This window comes from Cydia splendana, chromosome 11 (genome assembly GCF_910591565.1).
Source record: "Cydia splendana chromosome 11, ilCydSple1.2, whole genome shotgun sequence".
Taxonomy (NCBI): Eukaryota; Metazoa; Arthropoda; class Insecta; order Lepidoptera; family Tortricidae; genus Cydia; species Cydia splendana.
The window spans coordinates 5,824,481-5,848,978 of record NC_085970.1 but is presented as its reverse complement, the minus strand read 5'-3'; the positions used below and the strand labels follow the sequence as shown (position 1 = coordinate 5,848,978).

General features: G+C 37.8%; 2 protein-coding genes across 2 annotated transcripts in view; one reads left to right on the top strand and one right to left on the bottom strand.

Annotated features, from left to right (window-relative positions):
* Positions 1 to 24,498, top strand: part of LOC134794765 (allatostatin-A) — a 124,322-nt gene that overhangs the window by 82,750 nt on the left and 17,074 nt on the right. The gene's annotated exons all lie outside the window — the stretch shown is intronic.
* LOC134795205 (uncharacterized) lies at positions 9,689 to 13,597 on the bottom strand. The gene is made up of 2 exons (XM_063767037.1): positions 12,524 to 13,597; positions 9,689 to 9,913 (listed from the first exon to the last, which is right to left on the bottom strand). The coding sequence occupies exons 1-2, from the start codon at positions 13,595 to 13,597 to the stop codon at positions 9,689 to 9,691; spliced, it is 1,299 nt and encodes a 432-aa protein (XP_063623107.1).

Here is a 24,498-nt window from a genome sequence, read left to right as displayed (position 1 = left end):
ACGTGTCGCAGTCGGCGCAAAAATCGATGCATGTTATCCGCGGCCCAAAGCGGACGTGGTGACTCACGGACGCATTTGCTGGTTACCAAAGCTACCATATGTACACTTTTTATCGATTTCCTCCTGAAATTTATTGAAATTTTCCGTCGGCTATTAAAAGTTGGGTAGTTTGAGTTGAGCGTTTGCAGACACCGAAGATAATTGCGCCTGCAAGTAGGTAAAAAAAGTTATTAGGTCCGTTTTAACTACGTTGATTACCTACCATTTACGCGAACTCTAAAGTCTAAAGGATATGAGCCGATGATTCGCAGTTTCGCGTGGTCAACAGTTGACCACGACACTCTGCAAACACATTTATTTAAATCCAAGCCCCACGCCATAAACTTTCGCATCAAGTGACGGCGAGTGAGTTTCATCCACGAAGTTGGTCAATCCAAGCATTTGTCTATGACTACCTATTTAAAGGCCAGACTATGTCATTGTTGTTTGGCTTCGATGTATGAAATTCACAAGGAAACCTGTCTTTACTAGACATAGACAAACATACGTATAAACCGAAATAAATGTCATAAATATAGGAAGAAAAATTTACCAAGGCCTCCTAAACTTAGAAGCGCTGGTGGCCTAGCGGTATGAGCGTGCAACTTTCAATCAGGAGGTCGCGGGTCGAACCCCGGCTCGTACCAATGAGTTTTTCGGAACTGGTTTACCCTCTGGGTTGGAAGGTCAGATGGCAGTCGCTTTCGTAAAATCTAGTGCCTACGCCAATTCTTGGGATTAGTTGCCAAGCGGACCCCAGGTTCCCATGAAACGAGGCAGAAGCCGGGACAACGCGAGGAAGAAGAAGAAGTTTCTAGTAAACCTAGGTATCCCGGACTTTCAGTCATTGTCTGCATAATACCGGTATGGAGCGTCAATAAACATTATTGGCTCTAAAATTACCCCCATGCCGCCACAAAGCCGACCGCCCTGAGCTGACCCCTCCTTTGATTACTATTAATTAATAATTCCTTTAACTATTAATATAATTTGGAAGTTGTAATGAATTTGGGCCACACAGATAAGGTGACTAGAACGTGGGTTGTGCAATATGTTATTTATATACTTTTCAACTGACGCCCAACACGGATTAAACCCAAATTTAATCCTGTCATTTCGTATATTTACATTACGCGAATCCAGAATCGATGTACTTAGGACTTTTTAAACAGTATTTTTGAATGTAAATAATTATTTTATTGACTAGTTAACCAGCGGCACCAGTGACCGACACTTTTGTTTTTTATCCAAGAAAATAAGAGAAGGAACTGTAGGAAGCCGATTTCTGTAGCAGTGGCTGCACAGCTACAGAAATAGAAAAATTTTGAAATAGCCATTTAGAAATAGGCTCCTGTCGGTCATTGGTGCCCTGCGTTATCCCATAAATATATACCATATTTGAAAAAAAGACACACCTGTAAACTAAAAATGAATTTTGCCTTAGGTATATGATACTGATATTCCATTTTTAGCCTACTTTTGGTCTGAGCGTTAAGACGTTAAAATTGATGCAAAAAGCATTCATAGGTATATTGTAAAATGAGTGACAATCACTTATAAGTTTTTCTACGACTTTTCCTTAACTTCTTAGGTATTTTATTTCATGAATCGACATATCTTTTTAAAATTACAGTGTTGCCAAATCGGAATTTTAAAAGGCGAGATTTGTGAATTTAGAAAACCATTAGTAAAAATAATAACACCTAGCTAATCGTTGCTGACTTCCATTACTACAGAGGCCGGGACGAAAGGGGTTGCCGGCCGAAGACATATAGGTCTGAGCGCGGGCAACCCCATTTCCCGCCGAGGTATGTATAGTGCTTTTCTCAAACATGCAATGAAATAAATAAAATAAAAAATCCACGAAACCCAAGTTTTATTTATAGAAAAAACTAAAAGTAAACTACACCCAAAATATAACCAACACGTACCTATATCATTATCACGCGTATGTTTTACACGAGTCGTGTATTTTTACTACCCGTATATTTTCATGTATCTTTGATTTTTTCGCCTTGTATCCGTCTGACTGTCGTTTTCGTCACATAAGTTTACATAGTCTTTCATGTTGATATCATGTTTCACATACATCGTTGCTTTATGCATGGAGTAAATAAGTATAATTTCCACAGTGTTGACGAATTTGTAGTTACATTCATTTAAAATATGCCACAAAACTGTTTCTAATAAACTGTAAGCCATTTTTCTTAGTTTCTCAAATAATAAAATTGCCATAAGCAACCATATACATACTTCGTCTTTGACTTGGCGGTAGAGGCAGCAAGTTATTGAAATCAATTCTGCTTACGCTGCCAGTTCCAACACCTACGATTACAATTAATATTAATTTCATTATTTCGTCGAAACTCATATTAAAGTCAAAAAATCAACAACGCACCATAAATCCAATAAAACAGAATGAATATTTTTCAACTTTACCTCCATAACAATTTAAAAAATATAACTACGCGTGTTTGAGTAGACCTTTTTACCGCTAACGTTTAGATGAAATATTTTAAATGTTTTTATTTGTGTAGTTAAATTTATAATTTAAAATGATAAAATTATAAGAATGTATTGATTTTATACAAATAAAACTGCAAATTATTGCAAACATTATTATTATTTTTTTATAGGCGTAGTGGCAGAGTGTCATTACGAACCATAAAGCAAATACTGCCTCTAGTTTTTTTTAATGGATGAATGCCACGATGCTGTGTCACAAATATCTGTGAAATGAAAATTAAAAAAGAGGAGTTTGCCGGCCTAGGCCTGCAAGATGTGTATGAAATTCCATTAACGACCTTTTGTCCTAGCCGCACCTGAAACGTCATACTTACGTATAATAAGGAACATAACATCAATATTTCATTGCATGTTTGAGAAAAATATTATATTATGTAGCTTCCGCGATCCATTATTTAAAATAACGAATATTATACACGACATAATTAACGAGATCAAGTTAAAGACTTAATTACAAAGCTAATACCGAACAAAAGAGTTGATACATCAAAGGACCAAATGACAAAAGAATAAATTCGACACGACTTTACCTCGCCAACGAAATGTACGTGTAAGTATTTTTATTCTTGGAAAGGCTTTTTTTCGTAAATGTTAATAATTACAGGGACTAAAACAGGTCGTAATGAGGTTGTTCTTGTATTTTATTTAGTTTTCAAAATACATAGAGTCAGGTAATAAGATTCGATTTAAATGGATTCATTTTACGTCGTTTTCTTTTTCAGCGTTTCACTGCTTCCCTTGAGCGTACAGTCAGCAGCAGAAGTCGCTAAGCGGACGAGGTGTTCAAAAATACCTTGACATGCTCTTATTTTAATAATAAAGTCGCGTCGAGAACATTTTGTACACCTCGCCCGCTTAGCAACTTCTGCTTCTGACTGTACCAAACCTTGGGCTAACTAAACTAGGCGACGATATACATACTTACCTTATACAGCCTGTGGCCTGTAATACGAGCAAAAAATTAAACTGTAGGCTGTACTCCTCATACTGACCAACATTTGTTCAGCAACTTTTAAAAATAACTTGTAGGTAGTTTGATTTTTCATACACATTTTAAAGTTTATTCTAAGACGCAATGTATTGCGAATTTTGTTATGTTTAAGGCGTGACAAGCAACGTCAATCACAATGATATGGCGTGGCGATGGCGTCCATTGAAGATAATATTTATTTTGTATGAAAAATAGGGACTCTAAATACTTCATAATTTTTAAAAGTTGTTGAACACAAAAGTGTCACCGTTTGAGGAGTACAATCTATGTTTTAATTATTTGCTAGTGTTACAGGCCACACCCGGTAGATAACTATGTTTAGGTATACTTGGATAGACAGAAAACATGCTGCTTCGTAGGCAGGGTCATTACTGAGGATTACCTACGTAAGTCTTAAGGGGCTACCCCACGCCAATGACCTTCGATCTGAATCCCTTAGTTTTCTAATATTTTTTGTAGCTTACTATATTAACAGCAACGGCTTTAAGCAATATAGTATCCCATATTTACTTAAAAGTTCATTGTCTTCGAGATATTTGGCATCAAAGTTGAACAATTTTAGGCTAATAAACTGGTTTTCTGCCCATAACTTTTGTGTTAATTAGTTTAACATTAAAACCCCAGACACGTTTTTCAAGACGTCAAAGACGAACCCTAATATGTAGATTTCGTACATGTAAGATCAAGGCACAGCAAATTAGATAGGAAAAAGTGTTTTTTAGACATAGTTTAAAAAATTCATAAAAAAATAAGTATTCATTTCTTTCAAAATCCGGTAACAAAACAGGAGATAAAAGATTGAAAATGTTTGCCTTATAATTCTATCTGTAGTGCAAAAAATGGAGATACGATTCAAAACTTGTCAAAAATCGATGAAAACCTCGGGTAGCCTCTTAAATCTTTCTACACTTTCAATATTTATTTATTTAATTGGCGGAGTTCCATTTGTGTTCAAGGTTCCTAAAACATACACACGGAAGCATAGACTACCAATCACTTACTTTTAATAACACGATTTCGCTTCTTGTTCATAGGAAGCGGCAATTTATCAAATATTGCTCGTCGATTAATATGTTAATTCCGTCGGCTACTCGATGGCTTGTCCGAAGGAAAACACATTAAAGGGTACTTCGCTAAAGACCTAGAGATTACAAACGCCAAACGGACATTATGCGGCCAGCAATGTTAACATACCAATCTGTTTTTTACCACCAAAACATAATTTATTGACCAAAAAAGAAAATCATAATAATAACAGCATACCTTCAGATCCACAGCGCAGGCTATCCTAGCTAGGCAGGTTTTTTACCTAGTAAAGTTTCCGAGTGAATTTATAACTACATTTGCCCTTGGTTAAAACGTAAGAATTCAATAGGTATAAAAACTACAATTTCGCGTTAGCCCATTCTTAAACAGGTCTTTTAGATTAAAATATTTTATTTAGCTTTGTAGTTAATTAATTTTAGATATAGGTATTTAAGTTATTTCTAATGTCACCTGGGGCATAGTCCCTAGTACACTGCACTGGCCGCATATCCCCGCTGTATGGTTAAGCTGAGCCTTTGGGCAAAATATGACCCTGCTCGTAAGTCGCCAGAAACCCCAACAAGTTTTCGCGAAATATCCTTTATTAAGGTTTTGGTGTCTGACGACCAAGGCCCAAAAGTCTCGACCGCCAATTGATTAAGTAGGTACCAATGTAAATATTGTAAATATAAAATATAATGTAATTAACTTTAAATGAATAAAAAAATATTTCCATTAACCTTACGAAGTACTGAAATAAAAAAATAATTCTTAAACTGTCCGTGACATGATGCTTCCGCGACTTTAATTATGATATTTCAGCGCTTTGAGAATAGTGTGTGGCCGCCAGTATTCAGCTGGTTATTTAGTTACAAACTTCCAGAATTTCTTATGTATAAAATAATCACGTAGGCTGTACAAATCTAGCCAGCCCACACACACTAATCCATCTCATTGACATCGTAATTGCTCGTGGCGTGTCTTATCGCGATCTCCCGTAATAAGCCGCTAGAAAATACGGTAGTATAAAATCTAAACATTATCGGTTTTTAAATCCGTATACTCCCTTTTTATTATAAGATGTTTCTGGGGTTTATCTCCTTGCTTTAGCCCTTGGCACGTCTTCATCTGTTATAACGAGATTTATTAATTTTCAATAAATCCCTCTCAGAAATAGGATAGCGCTAATCTTCAGCTGCACGAGGCCATGCGCTTGGCGAGGAATATAAATAAGCCTATGGGGGAACCTGGTCTTCAACAGAAGGACATGATGTCACGCCTCAGCATTGAGGGACCGACTGAAGCAGAAGAATCTTTACCAGAACTTAAGCGAGCAAAGGGTGAAAATGATTTCGTACGTCCGATGGTCTCCTCTAATTAAGCCCTGTACACAGGTCGCAATTCTAAAACGATTTTCGTGAAATTTTGTGAACAGGTTCGATAATTAAATACATAGATTTTTATCGATTCAGTTTTTAGTTTTTTTTTTTTATGGCAGAGTCATACATTTGGGTCAAACAGATCACTGTGTTATGTCTTTCCTGTAGACATACACAAGAGTTAAGGGCTATAAAGGTTAATTTTCTTATTTAACTCTTATCCACGTGAAAAGGTCCTCCTTTTATTTAAATAACTATGATAAAATTATTACTTACATGCCCACAAGCTGTTAACTATTGCCCACAGGAGAGAAAACTAGTGTGTTATCGCGAACAGTACATTTTTCTCTCCTGTGGGCAATAGTTAACAGCTTGTGGGTATGTAAGCAATGATTTTATCATAGTTCTCTAAATAAAAGGAGGACCTTTTCACGTGGATAAGGGTTAAATAAGAAAATTAACCTTTATAGCCCTTAACTCTTGTGTATGTCTACAGGAAAGACATAACACAGTGATCTGTTTGACCCATTTATATAGTTTTAAGCTATGCTCGCGAGGTCTACAGCTTACAGTACCCCTATTTGTAAATTTCATTTGGTAGCGTGATCTGACGTACGCGTTTGCGTTAAGTGTCATTTTATATGGGATTTTGAGTTTCCAAAACTTCCCGCTTGGCGCGCTGTTCAAAATCCCATACAAAAATTTACATAACGCAAACGCGAACGCTCGTCACGCTATCGAATGAGATTTACACCAGGGGTTCTGCTCACAGCCACTAAAGTTCTAGTGTTGGAAGCCTGGCTTTACCGGATATTTAGTTTGTGATTACATCCGGTTAATTCTGTGCAATGCACTCTCAGAGGCGTAATTACAAGAAGCGGCAGGAAGAAGGGATAAAGGTTGACTCACGCTAAACCGGACTGGGGCCGGGCCGGCTTCCGGCGCGTCGTTTTCTATGGAAAGCACCACGTGATCACCGAGCAGCCGTCATAGAAAATGACATGTCAGACGCCTCGGCTCGGGTCCGGCCGGTCTAGCGTGAGTCATCCTTAAGTCGCCCGTTTTCCGGAACGTTTTTACACCCTATAAAAAGTCCTCCCACACGACATGTGTCGATGGCCGACACGACGCAGCCTGTCGTATCTCGACGATCTACTGTCGAGACGGCTGGAGCACATCAAGTGTCCGACTTAATGAGTCAAGTAGACGATTATTCAGGGGTTATTTAACGGCCTCCTAGCCTAGTCGGTAGTGACCCTGCCTACGAAGCAGGAGATCCCGGGTTCATTGCTAACTTATACTTTAGTTTCTATAGTTAGGGGCTATTCATAAATTACGTCATTTCAAATTAGGGGGGGGGGGGTCTGGACATCGGATGATGGTAGCATGACGTAGGAGGAAACGGGGTCATTGGAAGCATGATTTTTGGATGGTTTTAGAGGGGGGGGGGGGGTCAAAAATAATTTCATAGAAGTTTGACGTTTACAATACCACTTGCACTGCGTGGGCTATCAATATCGCTGCAGACTTTTCTCGGTCTGACTCTATTACTGAGTATTCCATTTTCAAAATTATTTGTTTTTGAGACAGCGCTATTCAGCAGGAGGGCAGAAATGCTGGATGGATTATGTATTGAATATAAACAAATTATATTAAAGAACATAACTGCCGACTTCAACCTTTGTAAATAAAATTTTAACCTAAATATTAGATATAACTCGGGATTACAATAAATGCAACTGCGCGTTAATCTTCTGATCTAATGCTTCCGATCGAAGGAAGGATTCCAATTTATTTAACAGGGACTAGTGTCAACGCTTTAAGGACACCAGCATAACTGAGCTCTCAGATAACTAACAAATGTTATGGATTCAGGGGTCAGGTTAGAATGGAAAATGGTTCTGGAACTCGGAAAATGTATGTTAATCGTGGAGAAAATTTCAATGTTTACTTTGAATATGGTAACGGTTGATTTGTGCAACATGGGATTTTAATGTTACCGTAGCACGTGCGTAAAAAAATCTAAAGGATCTCAGTAACGACTCTAATGATTTCGATGAAATTTGCTATATAGGGGTTTTCGGGGGCGATAAATCGATCTAGCTAGGAAAACGCGCTTATCTCTGGGAAAACGCGCAGCAAAGCTCGGTCTCCCAGATATTATTAGTTTTATGATGGTTACAATTAGTTTTCGTTACTTAGTTAAAAGCGAAGTTAATATAAGCCGGTAATAAACTAACCAACCTAATAAAAATAAGTACCTATATGAAATGAGCAAGTCATTAATTTAAGACTTAGCAGGAAAACACGCTTGTGTGGCCACAGCTTTAGAGCTATCAAAATGTAATGACAGATTTACTGCTAATAGATATTTAAGAGGATCATATAAAGTCAGTGTCATCAGTTATCACGTTTTTCAGGCGATTCAAAGTCCCCAATTTTCGACTCTTAGACAGGATGTTTTATCCAAAGAACAGTGAGGGAAAATAAGTAGGGGGAGTATAAGCTATATATGAGGTAGCCATGTCTTTATTTTAATAATTCACTAGGCTGATTTTATAGACAAGAATTATTTTACGATATTCTCTGAATCCCGGAACCCGGAAGTAGTATCGTTGCGGAAATGGATAGTCTAAACAATAAGAAACACATTATTACGACTACAGAGAACTGCCATATTTTGTATTTTTGTTGACTAAAACTATACGTAGAGTTTCGTATCTTCGCCTGGATTTTGACACTTTTCCTAAAAAATCTCTCAAATTTGAAAGCATTTTAATCCGTTAAGACGAAAAAAATTTTTTTAGTACTCCCAACCAGGGATGTAACGGATGTGGTTTTATCGGAACCGTAAACGGAAACGGAACCGAAAACGGAACCGGAACCAGAATCGGAGCCTGACTTTTTAACGATGTAGTCGTTTTCCCCTTTCTAGAATAAACCTTCAGACAAAGTTTACACTTAGCCGTGTCCCCACTTACTTCATCAAAATAGTTCCAAATCGAACTTGATTTCGGCTTCATTGTGCGTTTTTTTACACACTAACATTCACCACACACACTACATACAGTCAGTAGTCAGTACACAACAGAACACATACGATTTTAATTTTAATAACACGAATAAAACAAAGTATACAAACAAACAACAAATTAGCGTAGCACGTGGCAAGCGGGGCGATGAGCGAATGACTGGTATGAACCTGTTTGTTTTTGATGTACGCCGCCGCCGCACGAAGCATTGACATCCGTTATAACTTCCGTTTCAAACATAACGGAACCGGAACAGAAACGGATGTGTAATACCAAACGGAAGTTCCGCCTTAACGGAAACGGAACCGGAGCTCCGTAACATCCCTGCTCCCAACTATCAGTATACACCACTAAAATTTAGAATTTAATTGGTTAAGTTGGTCATAAATGGCCCCAAAGGCAATAGGCGATGTTCGATGTACTCCTCAATTTAAGCTCTTGCGGTGAATAATGAAGAACTCCAGGATAGTACTATCTTCTTTAATTAACTTAATAGCTAGATACAGGTATAACGTTTAGGTTTTTGGAAATCTATATAAATTATGTGTAGCCGCTTCGGCTGTAAGGTGCAGTCTAATGTAGGTACGCGGAACGGGGAGCCGTGACGTATGTGTGTGACGTCATGTGTCGTCAACCGGTCTTCGTACGAGTACTTATGTTGCGCCAACATCCTCCCGCCTCTTAAAGCCTTGGCTTTAAGCCTTATCTTCGTCCAGGAAGGGGCAGATCCTGTTGATGGCTCGTCGAATCGTGCCCTTTGTTGTGCGTATATCTGCGACTCGACTTGCTCCGTCGCTTCCTGGATACACTGTCTGTATTCGTCCCAACGGACATTTCAGTGGTGATGTCGCCTCGTCTTTAATCAGGACCATTTGACCGGGCTTGATGTCGGGGCGTCGCTGCTGCCATCGGGTACGCTGCTGCAATTCGCAGATATATTCTTGACTCCATCTCGACCAAAAGTGCTGCCTTGCTTGCTCAATCCTTGCGTATCTATGAAGCCGATTAGGATTGACATCTTGCAAATCAGGTGCCGGTAGCGATACAAGGGGTCTTCCAATGAGAAAATGCCCTGGGGTGAGAGGTGCTAAATCGGTTGGAGAGGATGACATGGGATAGAGGGGCCTGGAATTCAGGACGGCCTCAATTTGTGCGAACAGCGATGTCAATTCTTCGAAAGTTAAGTGAGTATTGCCTACCACTCTTTTTATATGAAATTTCGCAGACCGGACAGCTGCTTCGTAAAGGCCTCCAAAATTTGGAGCGTACGCAGGTGAAAAATGAAAGACTATCTTATCATCTACAAATGCATCTGACACAGAACTGGAGGCAGCATTGAGAAATTCGCCTATCTCGCGACTAGCGCCTACGAAATTTCTCCCATTGTCGCAAAATATCTCTCGAGGCATTCCTCGTCGAGATATGAAGCGACGCAATGCTAAAATAAAATCTTCTGTGCTCAGAGAACTTACAAGTTCCAAATGAACTGCCTTTATCTGAAAATCTATAAAAACACATAGGTAACTCTTATGGAGTTTCGCACCACGACCTTTCCTGTCACTCACAAAAAATGGACCAGCAAAATCAGTACCTACCACCTCAAATGCATATCCAGGTGTTACTCGCTGAGCTGGCAAGTTTCCCATGATTTGCTGAGCTACTTCTCCTTTCATTCTTTTGCAACGAGTGCAACTGTTGTAAGTACGTCTAGCAAGTACTCTGCCATTTAAAGGCCAATAGTGTTCGCGAATGACTGACAGAAGAAGTTGCGGCGGTGCGTGTAACAGTTTAAAGTGGAAATATCTAAATAACAATTTAGTGAAGTGATGTTTTGCATCTAAGAGGATAGGGTGTTTTTTGTCGAAATCATAATTAGAGTTATCTAATCTCCCTCCTACTCGAATCAATCCTGAGTCATCGACAAAAGGAGTTAATTTACCTGATCCAATAATAGACTTTGTATTACTATCATAATTAGGAAAGCTTTCTTTTTGTGACAAATAAGCTAACTTGGACTCGGCTTGTTCGAGCTCGTCCACAGTTAATGAACTGTTAGCTTCACAATTTTGTTTACGCAGCAAGCTATTGATGAATCGACACATATACGCGAATATCCTTAGAAGTTTCAGAAAACTGGAATAATTTGACATGTCGATTATCGGTACTGTCGGTTTTTCAATCCTTGCTGCATATACACGCAACTCAGGTAAGCTCTTTTCTGTCGCTTCAGTTTGCTCTGGCCACTGATCAATTGTATCCTGCAGGAATGCAGGTCCCTCCCACCACAGTGACAACGACTGGAGCTCGTCCGGAAACACGCCTCGTGAGGCAAGGTCACTCGGGTTTTGTGCGGACGGGACATACATTCATGCAGCATTCGAACACTTATCGTTTATTTCAGCGACTCGATGCGACACAAAAGTACATAACTTGTTAGTAGGAATGCGCAACCATCCCAAGACAATTTTACTGTCTGACCAAAAATATCTTTTTGCAATATTACAGCGTAAAGCTTGCACAACCTTTTCACATAGACTCGAAACTAGTAAGGATGCACAAAGCTCTAATCTTGGGATAGTCGTCGCCTTCAAAGGCGAGACTTTTGTTTTAGCGCACAAAAGTCGAACCGTACAATTGCCTAACTCATCTACTGATCTTAAATAAATACATCCTGCATATGCCTTTAGAGAGGCATCCGAAAATGCATGGATTTGAATTTCAATCACATTTCTACAGCTGGCGTGGCGTGGAATGCTTATTTCCTTTAAATAATGAATATTGTTGACAAATCTGGTCCAGATACAGTTCGGCGCCTGAGGTATCTCTTGATCCCAGTCCAATTTCTGTGACCATAATGATTGCAGAAACATTTTGCATAGAATAACGCATACACTCAACAGCCCTAAGGGATCAAATATACTTGAAGCTACAGATAGGACGGCCCTTTTAGTGTATTTTACATGGTTATCTAACAACTGCAATTTCGAACATTTTATTAATATGCTGTCTGCATTTGGGTTCCACTCCACGCCTAGCGTATTACTTTGATTTGATATTTTTAAGTTATCCTGTTGAGAACTACTTGTCTCCATTACTTCCGCAATAAACTGCTTAGAATTACTTTTTAACTTCCTCAAGTTAAAATGAGCTGAGCTCAATGTTTTGTTGACCCCTTGATATAGGCTTAATAATTGTCCTTCATCATCCGTACCGGTTATCAAATCATCTATGTAAAAATCATGGACAATCACTTCCTTTATCAAAGGATCACTGCATTCATAGCCCAGTTGGGCTAGGCATCTCGTGCTTAAGAACGGCGCACTTGACGTGCCATACGTCAAAGTATTTAGGGCTAGATACTTCATGCGCTCGCCTTCATTTTCACGCCATAATATCATTTGAAGGTGTCTCTGTGAAGGTTCCACGATTACTTGACGATACATTTTTTCTATATCTCCTGTGAATATGAAAACGTGCTGACGAAATCGTATTAGAATAGAAAAAATGTCGTCTTGAACCGTGGCACCCACCATGAGAATGTCATTGAGCGAGTAGCCTGAATCCGTCCGAGCTGAACCGTCAAAAACTACGCGACACTTCGTAGATTCGCTTTGCTCTTTTAAAATTGGGTGGTGGGGCAGAAAGTGGCCCTTTTCAGGCTTCTTGCTCTCTGATAAGTGGTTCAACTGTGCATACTCATTAATAAAGTCTACATATTGCGATTTTACATCAGGCTGCCTTCTAAACCGGTGCTCCAAAGAATCAAACCGTTTCCTTGCTAGTCTATATGAGTCACCTAGGACATCTGGTTGATTTTTTAAGGGCAGCGTGACGCAATATCTGCCATCAGCTAAGCGTCGTGTGTTTTGCTTGAAATGTTCTTCGCACGCCGCCTCTTCTGGGGACAACACTGGTGCAGCTGGCACTTCCTCCAACTCCCAAAACTTACTTAGCTGATCGCTTATTTCCCTACTGAAACCACAATGCTCAGTTTTTGTTTTACTACTCTTAGTAGTTAACATTTTCTTTCCTACTACTAACCAACCAAATATTGAATTTTGCAATTTAGGCTTATTTCGACCAAGCTCAATTTGTCCATTGCGGATTAAGTCCCAAAATATCGCACCGCCTATTAATATGTCTATTTCCGCAGGCTTGTACCAGCCTGGGTCTGCTAATGTGATATTTTGAGGGATATCAATATCTGAAATATCCACTTCCTCTGACGGTAAGGGTTTCATTATCTGAGAGAGAATGTAGGCATCAACTCGCGCACAAGGTCCGTTAACACTACGATTACGAGGTTGAATAGTCACCGCGCAATGTTTTTTGACATCAAACGAAATATCTTTAATACCCGTAATGTTGACGTTTATATCCTCACCCTGCATGCCTAACTTCTCCACCAGCGCCTCAGATATAAAATTAGATTGAGAACCACAGTCGAGATAACAACGAGCCTCATGCATTGCATTTGTTTTTTCATTCTTAACTAAAATAACTGCAGTGGACATCATGACCTCATTATCGTTGCAGACTGCTAACGATATGGGCGCACACACATACTCCTTCTCACCTCCGTCCTTCTGTTTATCCGACGTCATAGTTTTGTGTAGAAGAGTGTTGTGTTTACGCTTACAAATAACACATGGAGACGCCTTACATTGGTGTGCGAAATGCCCCCCACGGAAGCAGTTAATGCACACTTTTAAAGTTTTTATCAATGCATTTCGCTCATCAACTGACATCTGATTTAATTTTTCGCAGTTATAAATTAAATGATCACCATTACATACACGACATACTCGCGCATTACTTATGTTTGAGTTGCTCGATGTGTTAGAATCGCTCGCCGCGGCAACAAATGATTTTTGCACTTTATCCATTCGCTTATAATTAACTTGCTTATTCTCCGTTTTCTCACTAGTAGTTGTCGCCGAGATCATTTCCAACACATCGGCCCTCTGACGTAAACTCATAAAAATTATCCAGAGTAGGATTCTCCGCTTAGCTATTCCTATACTCTTCCCACTTCGTGCAAGTGGCAGTATCTAATTTACTTGCAAACATAAATATAATAAGTGTGTCCCAGTTATCTGTTTTTTCACCTAAACTATTTAAAGCCCTCAAATGTTTCGAAACATGATCAATTAGAAAACGCAAAGACTTATCAGACTCCCTTCCTAACAAAGACACATTGAAAAGTGACTTAAGGTGAGTATGAATCAGCTGGCGCTTGTTATCAAATCTATCGCAAACTAGTTTCCAAGCAGCGGTATAATTAGCCGCCGATATTTCTAATGATTGAATAACAGACGCTGCGCTTCCTAATAAGGATGCTTTTAAAGATTGAAATTTACAAATATCACTGAGTTTATCATTGTTGTGAACAATTGATATATAAACGTCGCGAAACTCTAACCATTTGTTGGTCGAACCATCAAAGCTAGGAAGACGTATGGTTGGTAGACGTACACCACCCGCGTCCGCCCCACTGTGGGACGAGCGCGCGTCGTCGTCCGGGCCACCATCCAGCGAGAAGCGAGGCTCATTAGCCGCGATCAATTCCTGCGCTTGACTAATTGCACAAAAGAATAACTTTTCTGTATTTTCCCGCTCACTAAAATCTTGCTCGCTAGCCGATAGTCCGTCCGTTTTAACCTTGGATTCACCCACTTCAATGATTGACTGGATCTTATCATATTCCTCAAACAACAAATCCACTTGTCGCAATCTTAATTTAATTTCATTTAAATTTGCCTTAGATACCTGTTTTAATTTCTTAAACTCTTCTAAATAGTTCCTAAATGTAGTTAATCGACCCTTAATCGATGCTCTTTTCGCCTTCAATTCTGTGTCAGACATATTGTAAACTAATTACGAATATAGGTCAAGCGGTTAAATAAAGTGCAATAAATACCTGTTATGTACGATTGCCTTATAAGAAACAGCTGTACGTCTCACCGGCTGATAACCAGAACAATAGAACTCGGCGCAGGCGACTGAGGGGCCGGCGCGGGCGCACGGGGCGGGAATCCTGGAATATTCGGCCGTAATACTATAATTTACGTAAAATAAACCTATATGCAATAGCTAATTGCGATAAGAGATGCGATACAGTTAAGGGTTATACGATTATCAACTTTAATTTCATAAAATAAATGCAATATTGAAGCACAAAGGCAATGCGGGTACCTATGTCTCGATAACGGTAAATGGCTGATGCAATTAGAAATCGTAATAATTACTTGCAGTTTTAAAGATCTTTATGTTTATTTTAACGCAGATAGCAACGTAAACAAGGAAAAATATGGAACTAAATGTGGTTTAACGTTAAAATAATGATTATTTTTTTGTTACTAAGTGCTATTACCTATTGATTAAGCGCGTTCAAATATGCTTTAGCTGGATAAATTATGTAGTTAATTATATAAAATGAGATCTGCTCGCACAAACGAAACTTTACAGGGCTAACACAATAAACTAGGTAGGATAAGGAACGGGCTAACCTCCCTTTTGTTCTAGATGTCGGCTTCAGCGCACACCACTTTAATCGTTGGCACTTAGGTATCACACTTTCTGGTAGGTAATCCACTCCGCCTTCTCTAGATCCCGGTGGTAATAAAGCAGCTCCGTTCTTCTCCCGTGAATACTTGGTGTGTAGATTGCAATTCGTGCTATGCGTCCGCATAGCAACAGTAACACGGTCGCCAAAATGTTCGATGTACTCCTCAATTTAAGCTCTTGAGGTGAATAATGAAGAACTCCAGGATAGTACTATCTTCTTTAATTAACTTAATAGCTAGATACAGGTATAACGTTTAGGTTTTTGGAAATCTATATAAATTATGTGTAGCCGCTTCGGCTGTAAGGTGCAGTCTAATGTAGGTACGCGGAACGGGGAGCCGTGACGTATGTGTGTGACGTCATGTGTCGTCAACCGGTCTTCGTACGAGTACTTATGTTGCGCCAACATCCTCCCGCCTCTTAAAGCCTTGGCTTTAAGCCTTATCTTCGTCCAGGAAGGGGCAGATCCTGTTGATGGCTCGTCGAATCGTGCCCTTTGTTGTGAGTATATCTGCGACTCGACTTGCTCCGTCGCTTCCTGGATACACTGTCTGTATTCGTCCCAACGGACATTTCAGTGGTGATGTCGCCTCGTCTTTAATCAGGACCATTTGACCGGGCTTGATGTCGGGGCGTCGCTGCTGCCATCGGGTACGCTGCTGCAATTCGCAGATATATTCTTGACTCCATCTCGACCAAAAGTGCTGCCTTGCTTGCTCAATCCTTGCGTATCTATGAAGCCGATTAGGATTGACATCTTGCAAATCAGGTGCCGGTAGCGATACAAGGGGTCTTCCAATGAGAAAATGCCCTGGGGTGAGAGGTGCTAAATCGGTTGGAGAGGATGACATGGGATAGAGGGGCCTGGAATTCAGGACGGCCTCGTGCGAACAGCGATGTCAATTCTTCGAAAGTTAAGTGAGTATTGCCTACCACTCTTTTTATATGAAATTTCGCAGACCGGACAGCTGCTTCGTAAAGGCCTCCAAAATTTGGAGCGTACGCAGGTGAAAAATGAAAGACTATCTTATCATCTACAAATGCATCTGACACAGAACTGGAGGCAGCATTGAGAAATTCGCCTATCTCGCGACTAGCGCCTACGAAATTTCTCCCATTGTCGCAAAATATCTCTCGAGGCATTCCTCGTCGAGATATGAAGCGACGCAATGCTAAAATAAAATCTTCTGTGCTCAGAGAACTTACAAGTTCCAAATGAACTGCCTTTATCTTAAAATCTATAAAAACACATAGGTAACTCTTATGGAGTTTCGCACCACGACCTTTCCTGTCACTCACAAAAAATGGACCAGCAAAATCAGTACCTACCACCTCAAATGCATATCCAGGTGTTACTCGCTGAGCTGGCAAGTTTCCCATGATTTGCTGAGCTACTTCTCCTTTCATTCTTTTGCAACGAGTGCAACTGTTGTAAGTACGTCTAGCAAGTACTCTGCCATTTAAAGGCCAATAGTGTTCGCGAATGACTATAACTACTTTATAATAAAATTAATACCTAAAATTAAAAACTAAACTAATCTAAATTAAAATTAGACAAGGTACATTTAAATACTCCTGACGGATACCTTAGTACTTAAGTACTGCCTTTTGTCTCTTCCACAACCGCCACTCACTTTAATCTTTAATTTTATTGTATAACGTTATTGTAGTCATTATGTGTTCTATTTTATTATTTAGATGTAAAAGATCATGGCCCCGACGGAAGACCAGTGCTAGCCTAACCAGGCTAGCACCTGCTGAGTCGGGACCATTTCGTGACCGTGATATTGTGTTACTTGTTGTTTAATTATTATTTTTTTCACGAATAAACTCTATTCTATTTTATTATAAATACGTCTAAATAAGGCCTCCGTGGCATTGTGCCAAAGATGCTGGCAGCATTCCCTCGCTAAAAGGCAATGCTAATGCGCTGCGAGAGAAAGCTGCCAGCTCTCTGGTCGCCGGTAAAATCGACGAGCTTTACTTGGCTTTCTGCCTTTATACGAAACTAGCTTCTGCTCGTGACTTCGTCTGCGTGGAATGATGATGATTGGTAAAAACTACCCTATATCCTTTCTCGGGGCCCAAACTATCTCCACACCAAATTTTGTACAAATCGGTTCAGCGGTTTAAGCGTGAAGAGGTATCAGACAGACAAACTTTCGCATTTATAATAATAGTATGGATATTTAATCTCAGGACTCGCTTATTTGGAATACGTGCCGAGTTAACAATAAATCAAAGTATAGTACATTACTGCAGAGGCCGTGAAGTAAAGGATTGCAGGACGAGATTGCGGTAGACGAATAAAGCGAGTCTTGCAATCCCTGTTCCGGCCAAGGATTGTATACTTGTATAGTGCTTTTCTCAAACAATGTAAGAAAATATTATAATTAAAATAACTATAAGTAATGAAGTAAATAAGTTTGTTTGCTTTTTTCCGGTAGCATATTACGCATAGCTAAGTTGGCTTCTTCTCTTAAATTAGGCGGAGTACAGTCCATTATTTCCCTATCGCTCTCGTCACTTGATGTCAATTTTATTTTTGGTGATATAACCACTGGATATAACAATCGGAACGAACGAGAATAAATAATAATGTAAATTGCCGCCTTTTTTATTTTTTAAACTTGACATTTGAAAAAGCTATTCGAGCACCATGTTTAACCGCTTATAAATATAGTACCATAGATTTTGATTTTTTTTTTAATGTCGCAAGTATGCTTACAGAGAGAGTGGTCGTTGGCTGTATGTAACATTTCCTTTGTCAGTCTACTCTTAGTGAGCAAATTTAAAAAGTTAGAGGAGCGGACAATAATGTACGTTTCATACTAACTCCCTACATTACTTCTTGGCCTAGGTCAAGAAGTAATGTAAGGAGCCATAAATGAGCAACTTCATGTCTTCATTTCGTGACATTAACGCATACATTTCGGAGTATGTTTGAGAACATTAAATTAAGTCATTAAGCAAGTATCACCCACATTACTCACTCCAAACGGAAAACTTTATTGAATTAGCATGACTTTGGGGGGACATTCATTAATTATTAATGAATGTATTAATGATTAATACATTAGGATTTATGGAAAAGACACAAAGATTATAAACGTACTACCTAAACAAAGATAAACTCATTTGCATCAGTATATAATAATCACCAGCGACCCTCCCGGGCTTCGTACGGGTTAACAAATTATACACCTAAACCTTTCTCAAGAATCACTCTATTGAGAGGTGAAACTCCGAAACTGCATGAAAATCCGTTCAGTAGTTTTTGAGTTTATCGCGAACATAAAAACAAACAAATAGACAGATGCGGCGGGGGACTATGTTTTTATAAGGATTAATCATTATTGGAGTTGGCGGCTTAACAATTCGTGTTTCAATTCTTTTACGTAGTAAAGTTCATTCCAAAAAGTGCTCCAAATACCTACATTGCTCTTTCACTCTTAAGCGACGTAAGAGCGTGAGAACGGGATAAAAGAAAAGAAAATTGATGTCCTTTTTTATGAATACTTTGCTAGTTAATGTTTACGAGGTTTTTTGGGCCGTTAATCTTCTCATCATGTTTGAGACATTATGATTATTGAGGACAATTTTAATGAGTCGGCTCGGCTTACTTCAGTAAATTTTAGCATGAAACTTATACCGTTACGAAAAATTTTACCTCTATACTTTGTGCCCTAGATTGCATGTTTAGAACTTTAGAGTTTAAGGGACGATTTGCATAATATATAAGCCCGGGGTATGAAAATGTATGGGGAGTTAAATCAAACGTTATATCACGTATCACGTTACGTTATGTTACGTGAGCAATTGATCTTGCGCATTCCCTATACTCTGTATCTTTAGTTACTTAAAAAAGGTAAACAAATAATTTGTACATTTTCGGGTAGTTTTAACATTATACTGATTAACCAACCAAATACAAAACCACCTGGATCTGTCACTGAACGACCTGACTTTAACCTCCATTATTTGATCATGTAATGTTTTCATCTACCTTCAACTGGCCTAAGAAGCCATTTGAGGGTAGATTTTGTTTACTATTTTATATTTTATTTAAATACTTACCTAAATATACAGACTGCAGCACTAGCAACGGCTGCATGAAAACACTTTATTTATTCAATGTGAACAAATTTAATACCGTAAAACGGGGTGAGTAGGTTTCGCGGGGAGAGGTGGGTTATGAATGGGGAGAGAAGGTTTGAGAGGGGGGTGAGAAGGGATTTTAAGGCTACTGCTACAAAAATAATGTATTCCAATTAAAAATGGAGCTAAAGTAATACGCATAATAAAAAAAAATCGATCCAACAATCTTCCAAAATTACCTTTGTATGAAAACCCCTCTCACCCCAAATACGAGGCACTACGGGGTGAGGTGGGTTTTCCTCTTTATCGTCAAAGTTATGAAATGGATCTACCCAAAATAAAATAAAAACTAGAATACAAACGTCCGGAACACTTATTATATACACCATTCAGTTTTCATATGTAAAAATAAAATATTATCGAGGTTTGAATTTCAGTTTTGACCCTACTCACCCCATTTTACGGTAACAACTGTCAATTCGTGGAGTTTCGGTCTTAAATTTTATAACGTATTTTATAATCGTTCGTAAGTAATAAACTCCATTTGTGCGTCGGAGCTCACACACACTTTGTTTACTGTGAGAACATGCAAGGCATTTTTTATGTTCTGAGTGGGCCCATTATTTTTTTCAAATATGTATTCCTTAAAGTTGATTTATTTATTAGTCTGTCGAAACTAACTCAGCGCCTAGTTTGCAAGGAACAGAGTGTGAAAATCCCAACATAAACGTAAATTTCTATAAAAAGGCTGCTATTTAACTGATCACCAGATTTAGTAAAATTTAATACCAAAAAAATCTATTTTACCACCCTAAAATAATGAATGATCACCAAAATTATAACACCATTTTAATGTGAAATGATTACCAATTTTATTACACTTTACTATCCTTTTAAAGGAAATGACACCAAACTAATCATTATTAACCCAAAAATACTAAATGATTACCAAATTTCAAACCCCATTTTAATGTGAAATGATAACCAAATTTTGACATCTTGCTATCCTATTAAAGAAAATGACACCAAAATAATCATTGTAACCCCAAAAATAGTAAATGACCACCAAAATTAGAACTCCATTTTAATGTAAAATTATAACCAAATTTTTAAATCTTGATATCATATTAAAGCAAATGACTCCAAAATAATCATTGAAAACCCAAAAATAGTAAATGACCACCAAAATTGTAACCACATTTTAATTTAAAATGTGCAAATATTAGGTCATTACCTATGAAATTGGCGTTTTGTTCGGAGAATTTCAACGAAACACGAATTTCCATACAATTAATTTTGCGGATATTTTTTTGATGGCTAATTCAAACCAAACAAAATTTTTCCAGTAATTTTTGACACCTTTAAGGTATGTTTTCAATATCTCCATTTCTTGAAAATTGGTACCATTAGAAAAATATAAGTAATTTTAATACTCGAACCGACAGCACATGAAAAGACCTATTTTCAAGGCTTAATTCTGAACACTTAACAATAAAAAATAACAATTAATTGTATGTAAAATCGTTGTTTATTGAGTGCACTGTAGTTTTATTGTAATTGTGTATGTACTTTTGTAAAAAAAAAAAAACTAGGATCAGACTTATATCTATGAACAAAAACGCCAATTTCATAGGTAAGGACCTAATATTTAATATAATTACCGTTATCATATTAAATTAATGAATCCACTTCGTCACCTTTTTCTAGTAGCATTTTATTTCTGTAACAGTCGCAGGTCTAACCTAACCTAACCCACTTTTCTAGTAGCATTTCGTTTCTGTAAGGGTCGCAGTTCAAACCTAACCTAACCCACTTTTCTAGTAGCAATTTGTTTCTGTAAGGGTCGCAGTTCAAACCCAACCTAACCTAACCCACTTTTCTAGTAGCATTTCTTTTCTGCAAGGGTCGCAGTTCAAACCTAACCTAACCCACTTTTCTAGTAGCATTTCTTTTCTGCAAGGTTCGCAGTTCAAACCTAACATAACCCACTTTTCTAGTAGCATTTCTTTTTTGTAGGGGTCGCAGTTCAAACCTAACCTAACCCACTTTTCTAGTAGCATTTCTTTTCTGAAAGGGTCGCAGTTCAAACCTAACCTAACCCACTTTTCTAGTTGCATTTCTTTTCTGTAAGGGTCGCAGTTCAAACCTAACCTATCCCACTTTTCTAGTAGCATTTCTTTTCTGTAAGGGTCGCAGTTCAAACCTAACCTAACCCACTTTTCTAGTAGCATTTCTTTTCTGTAAGGGTCGCAGTTCAAACCTAACTTAACCAAGTTTTCTAGTAGCATTTGGTTTCTGTAAGGGTCGCAGTTCAAACCTAACCTAACCCACTTTTCTGATAGCATTTCTTTTCTGTATGGGTCGCAGTTCAAACCTAACCTAACCCACTTTTGTAGTAGCATTTCGTATCTGTATGGGTAGCAGTTGAAACTTAACCTAGCCCACTTTTTAGTAGCATTTCGGTTCTGTGGGGATCGCAGTTCTAACCTAACCTAACCCACTTTTATAGTAGCATTTCGTTTCTGTAAAGGTCGCAGTTCAAACCTAACCTAACCTACTTTTCTAGTACCATTTCGTTTCTGTAAGGGTCGCAGTGCTAACCTAACCCACTTAACTGATAGCAGTTTGACTTACTTTTCTAGTAGAATAACGAAATGCTACTAGAAAAGTAGATTAGGTAAGGTAGGTATGCGGTGCGGGGTACGGGGGGTTGAGCGGGAGGGGCTAGTAATTTTGGCATCAGTTTACTTTATTTGGTAATATGTATAAATTTTTTGGTAATCATAGTGGTTTATTTAGGTGAAAATATCGCATTAATTTGGTCTTCAAGATTTGGTGATCATTAATGATTTTTGGTGATCATTCAATATATTAGGTCATTACCTATGAAATTGGCGTTTTGTAGGGAGAATTTCAACGAAACACGAATTTCCATACAATTAATTTTGCGGATATTTTTTTGATGGCTAATTCAAACCAAACAAAATTTTTCCAGTAATTTTTGACACCTTTAAGGTATGTTTTCAATATCTCCATTTCTTGAAAATTGGTACCATTAGAAAAATATAAGTAATTTTAATACTCGAACCGACAGCACATGAAAAGACCTATTTTCAAGGCTTAATTCTGAACACTTAACAATAAAAAATAACAATTAATTGTATGTAAAATCGTTCTTTATTGAGTGCACTGTAGTTTTATTGTAATTGTGTATGTACTTTTGTAAAAAAAAAAAAACTAGGATCAGACTTATATCTATGAACAAAAACGCCAATTTCATAGGTAAGGACCTAATATTTGGTATTTGAATACAATTTGAAGTGCTGTCGTAATTAAAATGGTGGTACTTTTGTATTTTTAGGCCTTATTATTTTGGTGTTCAGTAATTTTTTTTGGTATTTTTTTATTAAGGGTACCAAAGTATTTTTTGGTGGTCATTATATTTGTAGCCCTATAAAAATATGACGTTAATAGTCACTCCCACTACTATGTTCCCTGCCACTTTGTCGCTGCCATTGATGATGAGTTAGCTTTTGTTTAGTTCGCAGATTTTAAGTTAGGTATATTATATACAATGAATACATTTAAATAGTACGTGTGTTTAAATAAATACAATAGGTAGTATTTTTACTGGGAGATATGATGAAAATATTGTATGAAGACTATTGCCAGAGAATCTTTCCATTTTCTTGGAAACTAATTTTTGATATTTAGGTAAAATCCTAAACAAACATTTTCCAGAAAAGCTGGTAGCTGGGTTGTTTTCAGAAAAAAATTACCTTTTAATTTTTTTAGTAATTGAAGAATTTTAAGTCCATTATAGTCGGAAACATGAACGTTATCGATTGCGATAGGAGAAAAAAAGTGTCCAAAATGTCCTAATTTTTGATACTTCAGTTTCGTTACGTTTTGAATACACTTTGTATGAACGTAACGAAACTGAGAATTATCAGTTTCGTTACGTTTGTATTGAAACTGAGGTATAAAAATTAGGACATTTAGGACACTTTTTTTCTCCTATCGCAATCGATAACGCTCATGTTTCTGATTATAATGGACTTTAATTTCTTCAATTACAAAAAAAAATTAAAAGGTACATTTTTTCTGAAAACAACGCAGCTACCAGCTTTTCTGGAAAATGTTTGTTTAGGATTTTACCTATAAATATCAAAAATTTGTTTGCAAGAAAATGGAAAGATTCTCTGGCAATCATATCTCCCAGTAAAAATAAACCTATTGTATTTATTTAAACACACGTACTATTTAAATGTATTCATTGTATATAGGTAAATGAACATTTTCTGATAATTTACACGAGTGTGAACATTGTAAACAAGCGTAGATGATTGTGTCGATGGTTAGTGTAATTTAATGTAAGCTCCGGGCGGATACAGGACACTATTCTCGCACAGCCGAAACCGAATTGCAATTGAATACCGTAAAACCATTACTATACAGGGTGATTCAGGAGACGTGAGCAGGACTAACACTGCGCATATCGTTAATTATAAGCAACTGTTTCGTACCAGTATTAGTGAGGTTAACGTTAATTTTCTAGTCGTGTTGAAAAAAAAGTTATTAATTTTTTTACGACATGCATGGTCACCCTAAAATTAGAATACTTAACTACCGATATTCTGTGTCAAATTGAATGTCATCACTGTCTGGTTACTTTTGAAAACTCGTATCTCACTCAAGATTGACAGTTTATTTTCTTCGTAATCAAAATGCCATTGCGGTTAAAGAGGTTTTATGTTTATTAATTAGGTCCTGTAGGGTGACCATGATTGTTGAGAATTAAATTTGCTCTCACCAAAAAGTTAAAAAATAGGAAAAAGTG

What these genes read in the sequence shown, in the direction of transcription:
- LOC134795205 (XM_063767037.1), bottom strand. Translation starts at nt 13,597, where the DNA reads ATGACGTCGGATAAACAGAAGGACGGAGGTGAGAAGGAGTATGTGTGT. An exon ending in CGCTCAATGACATTCTCATG is followed by an intron (nt 9,914 to 12,523) that starts GTGGGTGCCACG and finishes TGCGAATTGCAG; the next exon opens with CAGCGTACCCGATGGCAGCA.